The following is a 14,069-nucleotide window of genomic DNA, read 5'->3' as shown; positions in this document are numbered from 1 at the left end:
ATGGATGGAATACCTTTCCGAAACTTAAACTCTTGCGTTGGTTTTAGATGCCATGCTAAGAGGTTATTGGGGATTTCTCTCTTCTAACAACTCCTGCTTTATCATTTAATTTATGAGAAATACTTAAGGGTGAACTGTTTAGTTTCCTTGGTTTTGCCCATGAGTTCAGGCAGCAGCAGATCAAAACACTGTTTTAGACTTATACAGGGGTCACTTGAAAATTGCTCTTCAGTGTACGTAATGGTTTGATTTTGTATACGAGCAGCATTGTATGGTGTAAAAGTAGACATCACTGGTGAACTGGTGCTTCTGAAAAAAAGGATAGGGACATCACATCAGCGCTTGATACTGGTGCAGGTGCGAGTCTGTTTCCTTCAGGAAATCCTTACTCCGTTCAGCTACTGGCATTCAGCACTTGGCAGAAATACACTGTAAATTGGATCACTGCAGAAAAACCATGATGAAATTAAGCCTTGAAATTCCCTACCTGTTTATTAATTGGGATCACTTCAGTGGGCTGCTTTTCATAGCACACTTGAACTGAAGGGAGTGGAGCTGCGGCACAATAATGGGGTGTTTTTGTGAGGAAAAAAAATATACATTGAGCCTCATTGAGGACTGAGAGCTTTATACAATATTGCTTTGGTAAATACACAAATCAGCATGGTTGCTACAAGAGCAGACCTGCCATTCACTTATCACTCGTTCTCATTTCTGTCCTGATCTCTTACATGTGTAGTATCCACAAATAGAAATACAGTGCAGTTTCATAGCACTGGTATAAACTGCATCCAGCCTCTTCTTATCCACAGTTGTGTGAGCTATTTCTGTTGCTTGTGCTGAAAAAGGGCAGTGATTGATTTTGAATGAGAAGAATTTAGAAAACAAAATATATAATCTTTCACTGCACTCCTTGTGCTTGTAAACATTGCTCTTTCCAGCCCCCTCACTAAGTTCTTCTTTTAATTTGTCCCAAATTGAGAGCTAATTCTTTTGGGGAGATTAGTGCCCATAGTGAGATTTAGACCTCTGAGTCAGACATCAAAGCTGGATACCTATAGATACACTTAAGAGCACCTGCACTATTTAGGCACATATTGCAAAAAGTCATCAGTGTTGAAAATAAAATAAAATAATTCTAAAGGATTATCCCTTAGAAAGCACTGTTCAACTTTTAATTCAGAGCTTAGTGCTGAAATTGCTAGTTTACATGGACGTATGGCTTATCCTGTCTTCTCCTGAGATACTGCTGCTATTATCTGTCTTACAATGAAGCACACTCACGTTTCTTAAATGAAATCGTATCTAGGAATTTGTCTGTATAGAGCAAGGATAAGAGTTATATGCATTGTACTTTGAGAGCAAAAGATTCAGTTTAAATTCCTCTGTCTAAAATAACTAGGTTATCAAGGTCTTTAAAGAGAAGATAGCAAATGAGCTGGAAGAGAAGATCTCAGAAAATCTCTGTGCAACAAATCACCATGCAACAGTAGTTTATTTTCCTTGATGGTTATTAAAGCAATAATAATGGCATAGAAGTATGAACAATATAGGAAATTGTGTATGTTTGTACTTGGAGAACATTTGTTTTTCCTGGGGATGATGATGCTGAACTTCATTTGCTAGCATTAAGTTTATATGTAGTCATCCCTGATGTAAGTCATGTCTTCTGTTTGAGTTATTTTACCTCCTTACTAGCAGGCTTATTGATACTAAAACTATGGTAAGGTTCATTTTATTTAACCATTTTACTTAAATGGTTGTCCATTAAAATAAATGTGATACCAGCAGGAAATGGGAGATGACTTTTTTTTTTCCTACATAATGTCAAATTTAAACTGTACTGTAACATTAGAACGCAAGGGAAAAATGAATACTTGGAAGAAGAATATGATCAGAAGAAAGAGGAAGCACAGAGTTGCAGCAGTTGTAAGATGATCCTCGTACTTTCATTAGTCTGCTTTCTTTTCTGTTCCTTTTTTATTCTTCCTACCAGAGCTAAAGAAAATAACTGCCGATTTCGCTGACCTGTGCAAAATCTATTCCTATTGAATGTGTGCTGTACAGACAATGATGAATCAGATGTTGTGTGCTATCATTAAAGAATACAACCCATCTATTTCTGTAACACACTGGTGGGTTAGTGTTGGTTAGTTTTGTATTTCAAATGACCGTGTTTCTGTACTTCCTCATCCCTCTAAGAGTTTATAGTTCTGTTTGTTAAACTGTGATGCAAAGCAGCATCCATCTTTTACAAAATTGTGTTTTAAAACTAGGAAACAGTATTCTTGTAAGAAGAGAAAGAAAATGTGTAAAACTTTTTTCTGGGTTTCACTTTTTATCCCAGGCAACCTACTCCGTTGGTTATACTTATATTCCTTTTCACAACTCAAGGCTTTTTCCATAATGGTGGCCATGTATCTGTATGAAATGACTCTCTGGTACCTATTAGTGCTACTTATGAAATGGCAAATAGGATGTCATATGTTACCTACCTCCAGTGTAGAAATCCCAGTGGCCTCAGAATGAAAGTACTGATCTTGTTTGAAAGTCCATAGCTTGCTGCTGTAAATACGCTGTTATTTTGCAATGGAGTCTCCACATCTTTGTAATATGGGGAGGCATTATTTAGAAAAAGCTAAGAAAATCAATGCTGAAAATAATACCCTTCATTCTCTTTGACTTATTCAAAATGCCTATTAACAATATCACCAAATGCATATACTCAGGAAGATTCAGGAAAGTATTTGATTTTCATATCAAATTCTGTTATCCTTCATCACCTTTGCCTGACTGGATTTAAGTCCTTTTCGGTACGTTTGGAGAATTTAAGCCTGCGACTTTATTCACATGAAAATGCAGAAGTGCTTGCAGTGTTCTTTACATTGTTTTGTTTTACTCCTCCAGCAGACAGAAGATGCAGCACAGACCGATGGTCAGCAACAGACGCAATCTTCTGAAAACACAGAAAACAAATCACAGCCAAAACGGCTTCACGTCTCAAATATACCATTCAGATTCCGTGATCCAGATCTTAGACAAATGTTTGGTGTAAGTACTAATGCTTTGTCTATGCTCCTCTATGTTTTCATTGCAAGAAATACTTTTTATATTACAGGCAATGTTGACAGAGATATCTATGATAGACTACTTAACCATTTTCAGTGAAGATTCTCTTTTCATTTAGTTGTAACCAAACATCTGATTTGTCAGTCATAGCTGGGGAAAAAAAAACTTCTGATTCCATCATATGTGCAGATTAGTGCATTCTGTGTATAGCTACCTAGATTGGCTAAAAATACTCAATGGGTACATATTCCTGCTGTACCCATCTGGATTTATATGCTTGATTTATTGATTTTTGGACAGTGCAATGTAAAATAATCAATATTTCACCTCATGAGCAAGAGAACTCAATCTCTAAACAATAAGACACCGGCTGGTTTTAAGCAAGAAATCCAGGCGTAGGAATCCTTGCTTATTCCCATAGGAATTATAGACCTGTAGGCTTCTAAGCTTTTTGACATTATAATTCTCTAAGTCTCAATTTTTGCTTTTGCTCAGGCCATCAGCTACCTTCGTGTGCATTGACTGTTTCACAAGTCTCATACGTGCCATCAGTTCTAGGCTCATAACCATGGAGAGGTTAGACCTGGTTTCTTCTCCCTACTCCAAGAACTATTAGGTTTATTTTGGAAACTTACTAAATAAAATCTGGAATTAGTACTTGAGCAGCTATTAGAACACAGACTTTCCTTTTCCAAACAAGTACTTCCCAGTATTTGTGTATCTCTTGCTTTCTTCTTTCTGACTCACTAAAACTTATGCCTCTTCTGTGCTACAGTTCATGTCACATAGCACAGCATAAAGTACATACGTTGCTCCAAAAGTAATGCCTTCTTTTTATTTCCATGGAAACTAAAACAACTGCTAATAACATAATTGCATGATTTGTATGGTGGATGTAGGACAGTTTAGCCAAGAATGGCAATGTGTTCCACAGTCTACAAGTTGGCATGGGGCCTGGAGTTACAAGATACTGTGTTGCTAGAGAAAGGTCATCTTCTTTTCTGGTCTGATTCTGTAAGTTCTAGTCAGCATCCTGATGTAGCGGTCAAATTTGATGGTTTTTCTGGGTTCCGTGAGAACCAGAAGATCACCCTTTTCCTTTTGCAAAAGACAATACACATTGCTTCATCCACTGAAGGCTCTGTCTTGAACTTTTTCTTCAGTGGGGAATTTACGTGTCAGTACTCTGTGGACTGCCATTTTGACTTTGGCTTATAATAGTAACATTTCATTTCACTCCCAATGATGATGCGATACAGCAAACATTCACCTTCAGCCTTGTGTTGGTTCAACGGGTCTTAAAAAAAACTGGTGTATGGTATTCTTTCTGTTTCTGTGTGAGCATTAGTGGGACACACCTGACACAAACTTGGTGATATTCCAACCTTGCCACCATTTCCAATGTGTTGACACCAATATACAGCCCTATGCACAGTTATCAGGTTGTAGTCCATCAATTTGCATGGGAGATCTGACCATGATGTTCTTCATTTTGTGGGTCCACTGTTTGCTCTCCATAAACATTTAGTTTATGGACACTTTCAGGTCTTCCATAACATTCAGGTCTTCCATAATCTTCATGTACACTTCCAGGTCAGATGCCATTTTGTCAGAGTGCCTCACTGCTACCATCTGTCACAAAATGTCACAATATGGGTGGAAAGGTTCAACTTCTGCTGCTCTTCCGCCAAAATCCACCTCTGATATTGTGGGCCAACATAATAAAATAGGAGGCATTACTTTGGGAACAGCCCTCATACTACATGCCACTTTCTTTCTCTGGATCTCTCATGTTTGGCTCAGACTTATTCTTCTAATGTTTTTCTGTGTGTGTTAAGACCTTCTTAGTATTTGGTTATATGAAATGAAGGAAATGTTCACTAGAAAGAAGAATCCTGTTATGGTATTGTGAAATCTTGATGCCTGTGTTCCTGTATCTTAATCTCTGCAACTTCCCTTTAACCCTCTAAAAATTAACACTCTAGAGGGGGGAAAAGGTATTTAACTTCAACCAAGTAAAACAGATAGATTTTATTTGAAAGTACATTAAAGGAAAAGTTTAGGAATTTTGGTTAGTTATATTTACAAATAAACAACAATTACATTTTTTCCTCAATATTTCCGTGTCTTAGTTCTTAAGATATGGTTGCTGGAGTTTTCCAGTTTTAGATTGACTTAGAAAACTTTTAGCGTCCAATGTGATAGAAAAATTGAATTTCTGCAAATGTGAGAGAAATGAAATATCTGAAATGATAAAGCTGCATCTTGATTGTGTTATGCACGTGGCAGATTATTATTTTTTTTAATGTTGACATGAATAGTGCAGAGAAGGAATTGTTTAAACAGCCATTGTCTTCTTATGGGCTAGAATAGCAGTTAAAATGTTAGTTAACTACATTGTGAATACAAGAACATAAAATAAGACAAGGGATAACAAACAATGTTTGATTTTAATAACTAAGATGAAACCACTTATGAAGTAAAGAAGTGCTCTCCTTTCTGTCCTGTTTGTTGTATCTTAAAAAACTGCAGTACTGGTTGATTTCTGCAGTTCCTTGCACCACTGATAGATTGTTCTGCATTTGTCTGCCTCTAATTTCTGCCTTTTTGTTTAATCATTGTTTATGTCACTTACTAGTGTTAACGCTGATCAATAGAGCACGATAATGACATTAGAAAAAAAAACAAACAGAAATGACCCACTGATGTATTTGAGTGTCACATCAAAAAAATGTGCCATCTACAAAAGTGCTCCTAAATGTTGTGTGAGTCAAATATTTGGTCGGGTTTTGTGTGCATGAGCAATGCCTACATGACTGCACTATTGGAAGATCAATGCATTTAGGAGTTAATATAATATTAAAGTGTCCTACTGAGGGGGAAGATTCCTCAAAACATAATTATCTATTCTAACTTGCTAAATTACACTTTAGGAAGACAAGAATGACACAAGGAATAAAGGATATCCCTTTTCAGCAATGGTGAGGAGAAATCCTTGATCCCTTGAAGCTAAAACTCCCAATTGACTCCAGTCTGTTCCTGTAAGGCAGAAGCCTGTTCTGGAAAGCAATGACAAAAAGTCTTCTGAAACACAGGTTCTTTAGAGGATGTGCTGACCAGAGGGTGAAAGTGTTCATCCAACCATTAATCTTGTCTTGTTAGTGATATTTGATCATATACTGATCAAATTAACCCAATAAGCATGTTACGCTTTTAAGAAATCATTGGTGGCAATTGAACTGGATGAATTAACAGGAAGTAACCACAAAAGACATTTTAGATTTGCAGTTCCCTGTGTTTACAGTTCAATGATGACTGTCAGAACATCTCAATAAATTTGACATCCATAAGTGAATGTGTGGTATCCTAGTGACGTGACATACCTGATTTAATGATACTGACTACTCTTCAGTGTGTCTTTTCTGCTGCTTGGCTGTCCTTGATTTTCTATTCTTTAATTTTTTGATACAGTGCATCAATTTACCAAACAAACATTTGTAGTAGTGATGATAGAAGTGATGAAGTTATTTTTTTATTTTTTCATGTTACTTTTCTATTTCTTTGCAGCAATTTGGTAAAATCTTAGATGTTGAAATTATTTTTAATGAGAGAGGCTCAAAGGTAAGCAGTTCAATTCACGCAAAGATGTTTTATTTTTAGTCTGTTGAATGTACTTTTAACGAGTAAAAGGAAACAACTGCACTAATGTAAATAATAAAAATAATAGAAACTCCATGTTTCTGAAAAGTGCATTCTGATTTAGATTGCAAAGCAGAAAGAAAATCATTGGACTCATTTTACATATTCTGAAAGAAGTAATATTAACTACTCTAATCTGTCACTTGTTTTATGGGAATGTTGATTTCTGCTTTCTTTATTATTCAGTGGTTGTTACGTGTATTTTATGAGTCCATATTTAAAGATATTTTAGGTGAGTTTGTATTGGTGTAGTTTTCTTTTTCTTCCTATTGGAAGGAAAGATGATAATACCTACTAACTATCTCGTTCAGTAATCAAGTGAGAAAATACAATTGTTACACATTTTTTAAGTGCAGATGTTTTCCTCTGTAGTAAAAGCTTAGTACACCAACCCTTTGAATGTTTAATCAGTTATTTGATTAAAAGTTTTCATTATACTGAAAACATTAAAAATAAAAAATTCTGAAGTTTACTTTGCCTTTAGTATATACAATATACTCTATATTTAGAAATCAGTCAAAACAGAATGATTGTGCCTGCATTATCTTCATTACCTTGTTCTAAGCAGCAGCCAATTTCCCAGTATGCTTTATCTATGATAGCAGCAGCAGTATAAGTTTGTGTATGACATCTGCATGCTATCTTTTTCCTTTTTCTCCCATGTTAGAAAACTATCATGTTTGACTATTAATGTTTCAGTCTGCCAGCAACTCTTACATACGATTTATTATTAGTCATTGTTTTCCATTATTCTGTGGTCTTTCATCTTTTAAGATGAAACATATATCATAAATCTCTCTGAAATCAGATAATTTTTTATTTTTTTTTCTTTCATGTGTTAGTATTTAATCTATATATTTAAGACTGTCCCTTCTCCCATTTTTCCTCTTTCTTTAATGGAACACTTAGAATTTTCTGGTCAACATTCCAGAATTATTCTGACATTCATTAATTAGTTCCCTTACCTACTATTCCAGATCCAATCTGAACACTTAGCTGTTTTTTCACTAAGCAACCAAAACCTATGGAAATTAGTGGCTTAGGAGAAGGTCTTTTCAAGTTGGCGACAATCTCCTATCTTGAAATGTATCATCATTACATTATGAAGGTTGAGTAGTTTTTGCAAAAGATGTTGACTGTGCAGAACCTGTTCCTACCAGATAGTTTTATAGATTTCAAATGACATCCCACACTTGCCACCTTCAATTCCTTCTGTGTGGAAATGAGTACAATTTGTAGCAGGTTATGCCTTTGTTCAGTCATTAAATCTTGCATACCCAGGACTTCAAGCCAGCATAAATTTGTCTTTTGGGGAGGTGGGGGATATACTTGCATGTATAACTTGCAAGTGTCTGTAGTTATGAAGCATTCAAGGTTATAGAAGTTTGTTTACTTGAGTTTATTCAAGTAAACTTGCAAAGGCATTGTGTAGTGCTAACGTAAGAATTACTTCAAAGGGTTGGTGTACGTTTCTAAAATGTTTTTTAATGTCTGATTTTGAAAAGTATTTACATTTTTTACATGAAATATTTTTAAACAGTGCTTATTTTAACTTAGTCTAATAAAAAGAATTTTAATAGGATTGGAAATGTTTGCTTAGCCTGATGTTATCAAGTGAAGTATTTACTCTGGGGGGAATTTAATATTAGTTGAGTGTTCTCCTGTCCCATTAACATGGGATTCTGGAGCACTACCAGTTGCATGTGGGAGGTAAAATATAGAAATAGTAAATGAATCAGTTAAAGTTACTCAAAGCGTTTTCATTTTTATTCCTTTACCAGAGTTTATTTTTCTATTCACATCATGTGATTTTATTTGATCTGTTAATACAAGGAAGTTTTATTTTTTGTTCTGAAACTACTTTTGTTGGTGGTTTACTTTTCTTTTCTTTTTCTTTTTCTTTTATAAAAAAATAAGTAAAGGCTGTATAGTTTGAAAAAAGTTTAAGTTACCCTAGTGTTGCATGGGAACAGTGTTTCTTCTGATCACAACAGCATGATTAAATAGGCAATGTTTTAGAGTATATTGACATTCAGTGTTGAATTTTGTGCACATGTTTTTTTTTTATTATTTTGTTGAGATATCTGCATGCTGTAAAAATGTGATTCATTTTCTTTTCTCATTAGTTCATTTTTTTTTTTTTCTATGTGAAGACACTGTAATTTCTTTTGTTTTAATTTTCTTATTGTTAGATTTATTTTCCTCTGTAGTGACACGTAGAAAGGTATTTTTGGTATCATTCTTTGAATTTCTCAGAGGGTATTATGTAATTGATGACAGAAAAAAAAATCTGTTCACATTTGTCGCTTATTTATTGCACATCTCTATACAATTATAATTTTTCTAATTTGCATGTTACAGAAATGAAGCAAGGACGAGAAAATATTAAATTAAAGAGAGAGAACATAAGCAAACAAGTGGTCGCTGACTGAAATAATAATGTGCATGTTGTTTTCCCCCCTTCTCCCTCCTGCATGCAGGGATTTGGTTTCGTAACTTTCGAAAATAGTGCTGATGCGGACAGGGCGAGGGAGAAATTACACGGCACCGTGGTAGAGGGCCGTAAAATCGAGGTGCATGTTCAAAATATTTTCCTTTTCATCTTTTTTATAAATGTCTGCTTCACTCTCATTTGTTGTTTCAGATGCATCATTGGTGTCTTCTGTGTGCTCCCCTTCCCCCTTCCCATTGTTTATATATATATTTATATATAAAGAGAGAGAATCTGGCCTTACTTGGGTTTTTTTATTATTATTTCTTTTGTAATTATTATTATTATCATTATTGCTGAAAGGTGGAATTGGAAGGAGAAAGAAAATAAAGAACTTTAAGATTTTGAAGTTATTATTTTGGATATTTTGTGAATCAATGGGTGCAGTAGATTCCAAAAATAAAAATAATTTAAAAAAAAAAAAACAACCAGCCAACAACAATAACAAAAATTGAGAACAAAAACAACAACAACAAAAAATACTGTGTGACAGACAAAACAAAAACGAACAAAAGGTTGTTTTTTTTGATTTTGTTTTGGTTTTGGTTTTGTTTTTTTATTTTTTTATTTTTTTCTGCAGGGTTGATGCGGGATCCACAGTGGCTTTCAAAAAATTCAGATTGGAAAAGAAGCATCCAAAAGGTGTACAAGAAAAAGAAACAAAGCCAGACTAGAGACCGACTGATTTTAAGATTTCGTTTTTCTTGAAAGCATCAGGCTCCTTTGGCTAGATGGCCTGAGCCGTTCGTATCTATTAAAGAAACAATACAAACTCGTTTTAGTACCACTGGATCCCCTTCAATACTGCCTCAGTCGTATTTGTTAGAATTAAAAAGAAAAAAAAAAGAAAGAAAAAAAGAAAATACCAATTGAAAATGCTGTCGTCTTTTGAGTAAGATGTTGCATATTTTGCCTTTTCATTTTCCCCCTTCGACGGTAGCGCTTAGGGCCCTCACCAAACTCTCAGTAACCATGGTAACTGTATACATACCCATGCTGGCGATGGTGCTGAATGGTAAGTGGAGAAGTCCATCTGCCGTTTCACGTATTTAGCGCTGATATACCACGTGAATTTTTTTGACTTGTTGTATTAAGTTTTCTTGATGCTACATTTTTTTCTATATTGGTACGCCTGTAATTGAGTGTACGTTTTAAGCAAGCCTGGGAGGCACTGATTGGATTGAGGATATGACTTCGTGCACATCTTACTCAGATTGTTAACTCCATATTGTGTTAAATAATGCACCCTCTTTTTATCCTTTTGTTAGCTGTGATTTTAAAGCTTGAATGATTTTGTTAATTCTTGCAATGAAAAAGGCTCTTGTTCCAAGTGTTGAATGCTAGATGTTGCTTTTCCAATGGTACTTCTCTTCTAAAGGGTTATGTTGCACACTGCTAAAATTCGTTTGTCCCTTTTTTTGACATTTTCTTTGTTTCCTTGTACCTTGTCTATTTCCCTTCTACTCCACTGCATGTTCCTTCATATAATCTTTTTTTTCTTTTTCTGTTTTGAATATTTATTGTATCAGTGTTATCATGGAATACAAGCATGCTCTTAAGTCTTAAATTATGCAATACCTTTTAATTTGCTTTTAATGTCTTTTTATTAAAGTTTAAATGATATGACTTTGCTTTATTGAAATGATTTGTAAGTTTAAATGGTTATGAAAGTAAATGTAATTATAAATAGTATGATTTTGTTATGCACCTGTTGCCTTCTATAAATTAAATTGCATTTTATTTTTTACATGACTAATAGCAATGATAATGCATGCATTTAATAATACCACAGGCCATCCTTGTAACCCTTTCTAATCCAGTGTTCTATGTGCTTAGGTAAATAATGCAACAGCACGTGTAATGACAAATAAAAAGACCGTCAACCCTTACACGAATGGTAAGTGCATGATATCTCACCGTGTGGTTTTTATGTCAGTGCATGTGAAACCTCACATCTCCTTGGGCTCATGCTTTATCCAGCAACCCAGAAGGAAAACCCATTATGGCTGGACTTAATTTCCATCCTTGTGAACTTTCTCTAACTCACAGGGATGGGCGTAGCATGGAGCATTTTGCCTGTCTGGAATCTATGAGTTTAACTACGGCAGCTTCTGTATAGGAAAATATACCCAACAGCATTATTCTCTTCTAGCTTTGTGCGGTGTTAATGTTGTAACAAACGAACTGATCAAAGGATTCAGTTTTACTTGGATGGTGGAGGAGAAAATGGCTCTGTTAGGCATGAGATCCTTTTTAGTACCCAGGCACATATCTGAGCAAGGATATTTCTTTTGTCTTCCTTATGTGCTTTGTTAGAATCAAAGGGCAACTTACAACTGAATGCTGACTCCAGCTTTTTTTCCATGGACTAATCTAAATTCTCAGTTGCTTAAAAGAGTTATACTGATCTAAAAAGTGAAGTTAATGATAAAAACATAATCTACAGCTAATGAAGGTGTTTGGAGACAATATATTTTGAACATGTTTTCTTTGGCAACGTTTTATTGTGTGCATTTGCTAGTTCAGAAATGCTAACAAGTTCCTAACTCATAGTCAAATGATAATACATCAATTGAAGTTAATTGCAATTACGTTTTCCTGTTTTACCAGAATGTGTAGCTGTAATTATTTGCTTTCCAATTTAATTTAGCTTTTCCCATCCAGTAGAAAGCAGATGAAATCTGCACATACATCAATTACAATTTCTACATTTAGCTTAGACTCTTTACCGTTTTGGAATATAATGAATCTTATTTTCTGTATTTGAGCACTCATTACTGAGATTTTTCTAAAAGCCACAGTAAACAGTGACTTCATTTTTTTTATTTTTATTTTTTATTTAAAGAGTCATAATTTTATCTTAATGTGGTAAAAATAAAATAAAGTGACAGTTTTCATTTGGCATGCAATAACTGGGCAAGTTATAATGATATGGAGAAGAAGAGCCTTGAAATTCCTAGTGATTTTTCAGAAAGTATTTTCTTCCTCACTTTGTATGTAGATGTGTAACTTGCCAAATGATGCAGATGGGAAATCTCCTTCATTATTATTGACTTTAAAACATCTCAGTGAATCTAACAGGAGAGACATGAAGCTTGAATGGATCACAAAGCAAGATCTTGTTACAATAAGGAGCTATATTAAATTTATGCATATGGTATTATGAACTTATCCTGCTATACTGTCAAGATAAAAATATAAAAGTAGATTTGATATCAGTGATGACATATATTTTGTATTCATATTATGCTAAAGCTAAAATACGTATCTGTAGCATGTTATTCATCAACATATCCATTGTTAGTGGATGGTCATGCTGGAAATTAGATTTTAGGTATCTGATTTTAAGATTCACCTTTGTGTACTGCACTGCTCTTGTGTCATACATTGTCATTTATTTATATCCCAAACTAGATAACTTGCTGTTTAGTATTTCCCACTTGTACTGTTTTGTGTCTGTGATTCTCCAGCCTGTTCTATCTTGATGAGATCTCCAGCAGAACTGTGAAGCATTTTGCTAAGTGCCTAAAAATTAGAATTTGTTTTTGCAAATCTATACATCCAAGGGTGTGCATATACACACAGGATGATCTTCTCTGATATTCTTCTTTTGATGGGTGTCTACATAGCAGACTAGTTGTAGTTCATAGATGCATATTTTTATAACTTCTGTTATTGTCTCAGGTCCCCTAAGTAAATCCAGAAGTAGAATCATGTTTTCCTAGCACAGTCGTTACAACTAACAAAGCATCACAGGCCCTGTGTCTAAGGGAAGGCTGTGTACTGTGTGTACCTGGAAGAGTAGCATTACGTGTAAGGACTCAACAGCAATTCTTTGGAGTGTTGCCTGAACAGATGGCACAGAACATCTCTTGGTTCTGGATTGCTTTTAGGCCAGCTGTACGACAGTGGTTATTTAAAGCAAAGGCATTGCCTACATTGGCCAGTGTAAGAGGTTGGCAGAACATGACTGAAGCATTTTCATATAAGCCAGCTATTTCATTGTAATATGCCACCTGTACATGCAAGTTGTGTAGCCATTTCTGATACATGACTGTGTTGTGCCATTTCAGTGCAGAGAGTCTGAAGTACAAATGCAATTTGGGGAAAAAGTCTCTGGCTCAGAAAGTGCACAGATATCTTTTCTGTCACGGTGGACTGTTCTTAACAGTGCCTACTCTTTCATTTTTTATCTGAAGTAGAATGAAAATGCACATTTTATTGCCTTGTAATATACCTTAAAGCATGCTTAGCAGAAGTACTCCATGTCCTGCAAATGAGCTGTTTTGGCCTTACTAGTGTGTAACCGGAGACTTAAAGCAATGAAAAAGAACTGATCTACTCTGTTATTACATGATGTAGTGATACCTGAACTAGTTATGCCCTAATTGCGTAACTTAAGGTAATAAGACCATGGTAACTGTGCATTTCAACTAAGCTAGTTCACCTGATGATTTGCTCCAGTACTACTTGCAATATTGAAATGTTCAGATAATTATTTATTTCATTATTTGTTTCCATACTTGAGAATCAGAATACACTGATAATAAAGGTCAGTGTTCCAAGACATCTATAAAACTTTTATTAAAACAACCTTGAATGCATTGTATGTTTATGTTTCTATTAATAAACAAATAAATAAAATAAAAAAACAGTACATTGCTATTATCAGTAATTGCAGTATTAACTCCGTTATGTTTTTATGTTTGCTGCAGGCTGGAAATTAAATCCAGTTGTTGGTGCAGTTTATAGTCCAGAATTCTATGCAGGTAAGGATTAAACTGCAGTTGTCCTTGCTGTGTTTTATTTA

At 34.8% G+C, this 14,069-nt stretch overlaps 1 protein-coding gene across 10 annotated transcripts in view; it reads left to right on the top strand.

Moving 5' to 3' along the window:
- RBFOX1 (RNA binding fox-1 homolog 1) overlaps nt 1–14,069 on the top strand; it is a 107,647-nt gene that overhangs the window by 26,783 nt on the left and 66,795 nt on the right. For 9 of the 10 annotated variants that reach the window (XM_015877145.2, XM_015877149.2, XM_015877151.2 and 6 more), the window contains exons 3-7: nt 2,908–3,051; nt 6,637–6,690; nt 9,249–9,341; nt 11,096–11,156; nt 13,975–14,028. In XM_015877145.2, the coding sequence (XP_015732631.2) occupies nt 2,908–3,051; nt 6,637–6,690; nt 9,249–9,341; nt 11,096–11,156; nt 13,975–14,028 (406 nt within the window). The remainder of the gene's footprint in view (nt 1–2,907; nt 3,052–6,636; nt 6,691–9,248; nt 9,342–11,095; nt 11,157–13,974; nt 14,029–14,069) is intronic. The other variant, XM_015877147.2, reaches the window with a different exon arrangement.

Source organism: Coturnix japonica, chromosome 14 (genome assembly GCF_001577835.2).
Source record: "Coturnix japonica isolate 7356 chromosome 14, Coturnix japonica 2.1, whole genome shotgun sequence".
NCBI classification, from domain to species: Eukaryota; Metazoa; Chordata; class Aves; order Galliformes; family Phasianidae; genus Coturnix; species Coturnix japonica.
The sequence above is the reverse complement of the archived record's forward strand: the minus strand, read 5'-3'. Positions and strand labels throughout refer to the sequence as shown.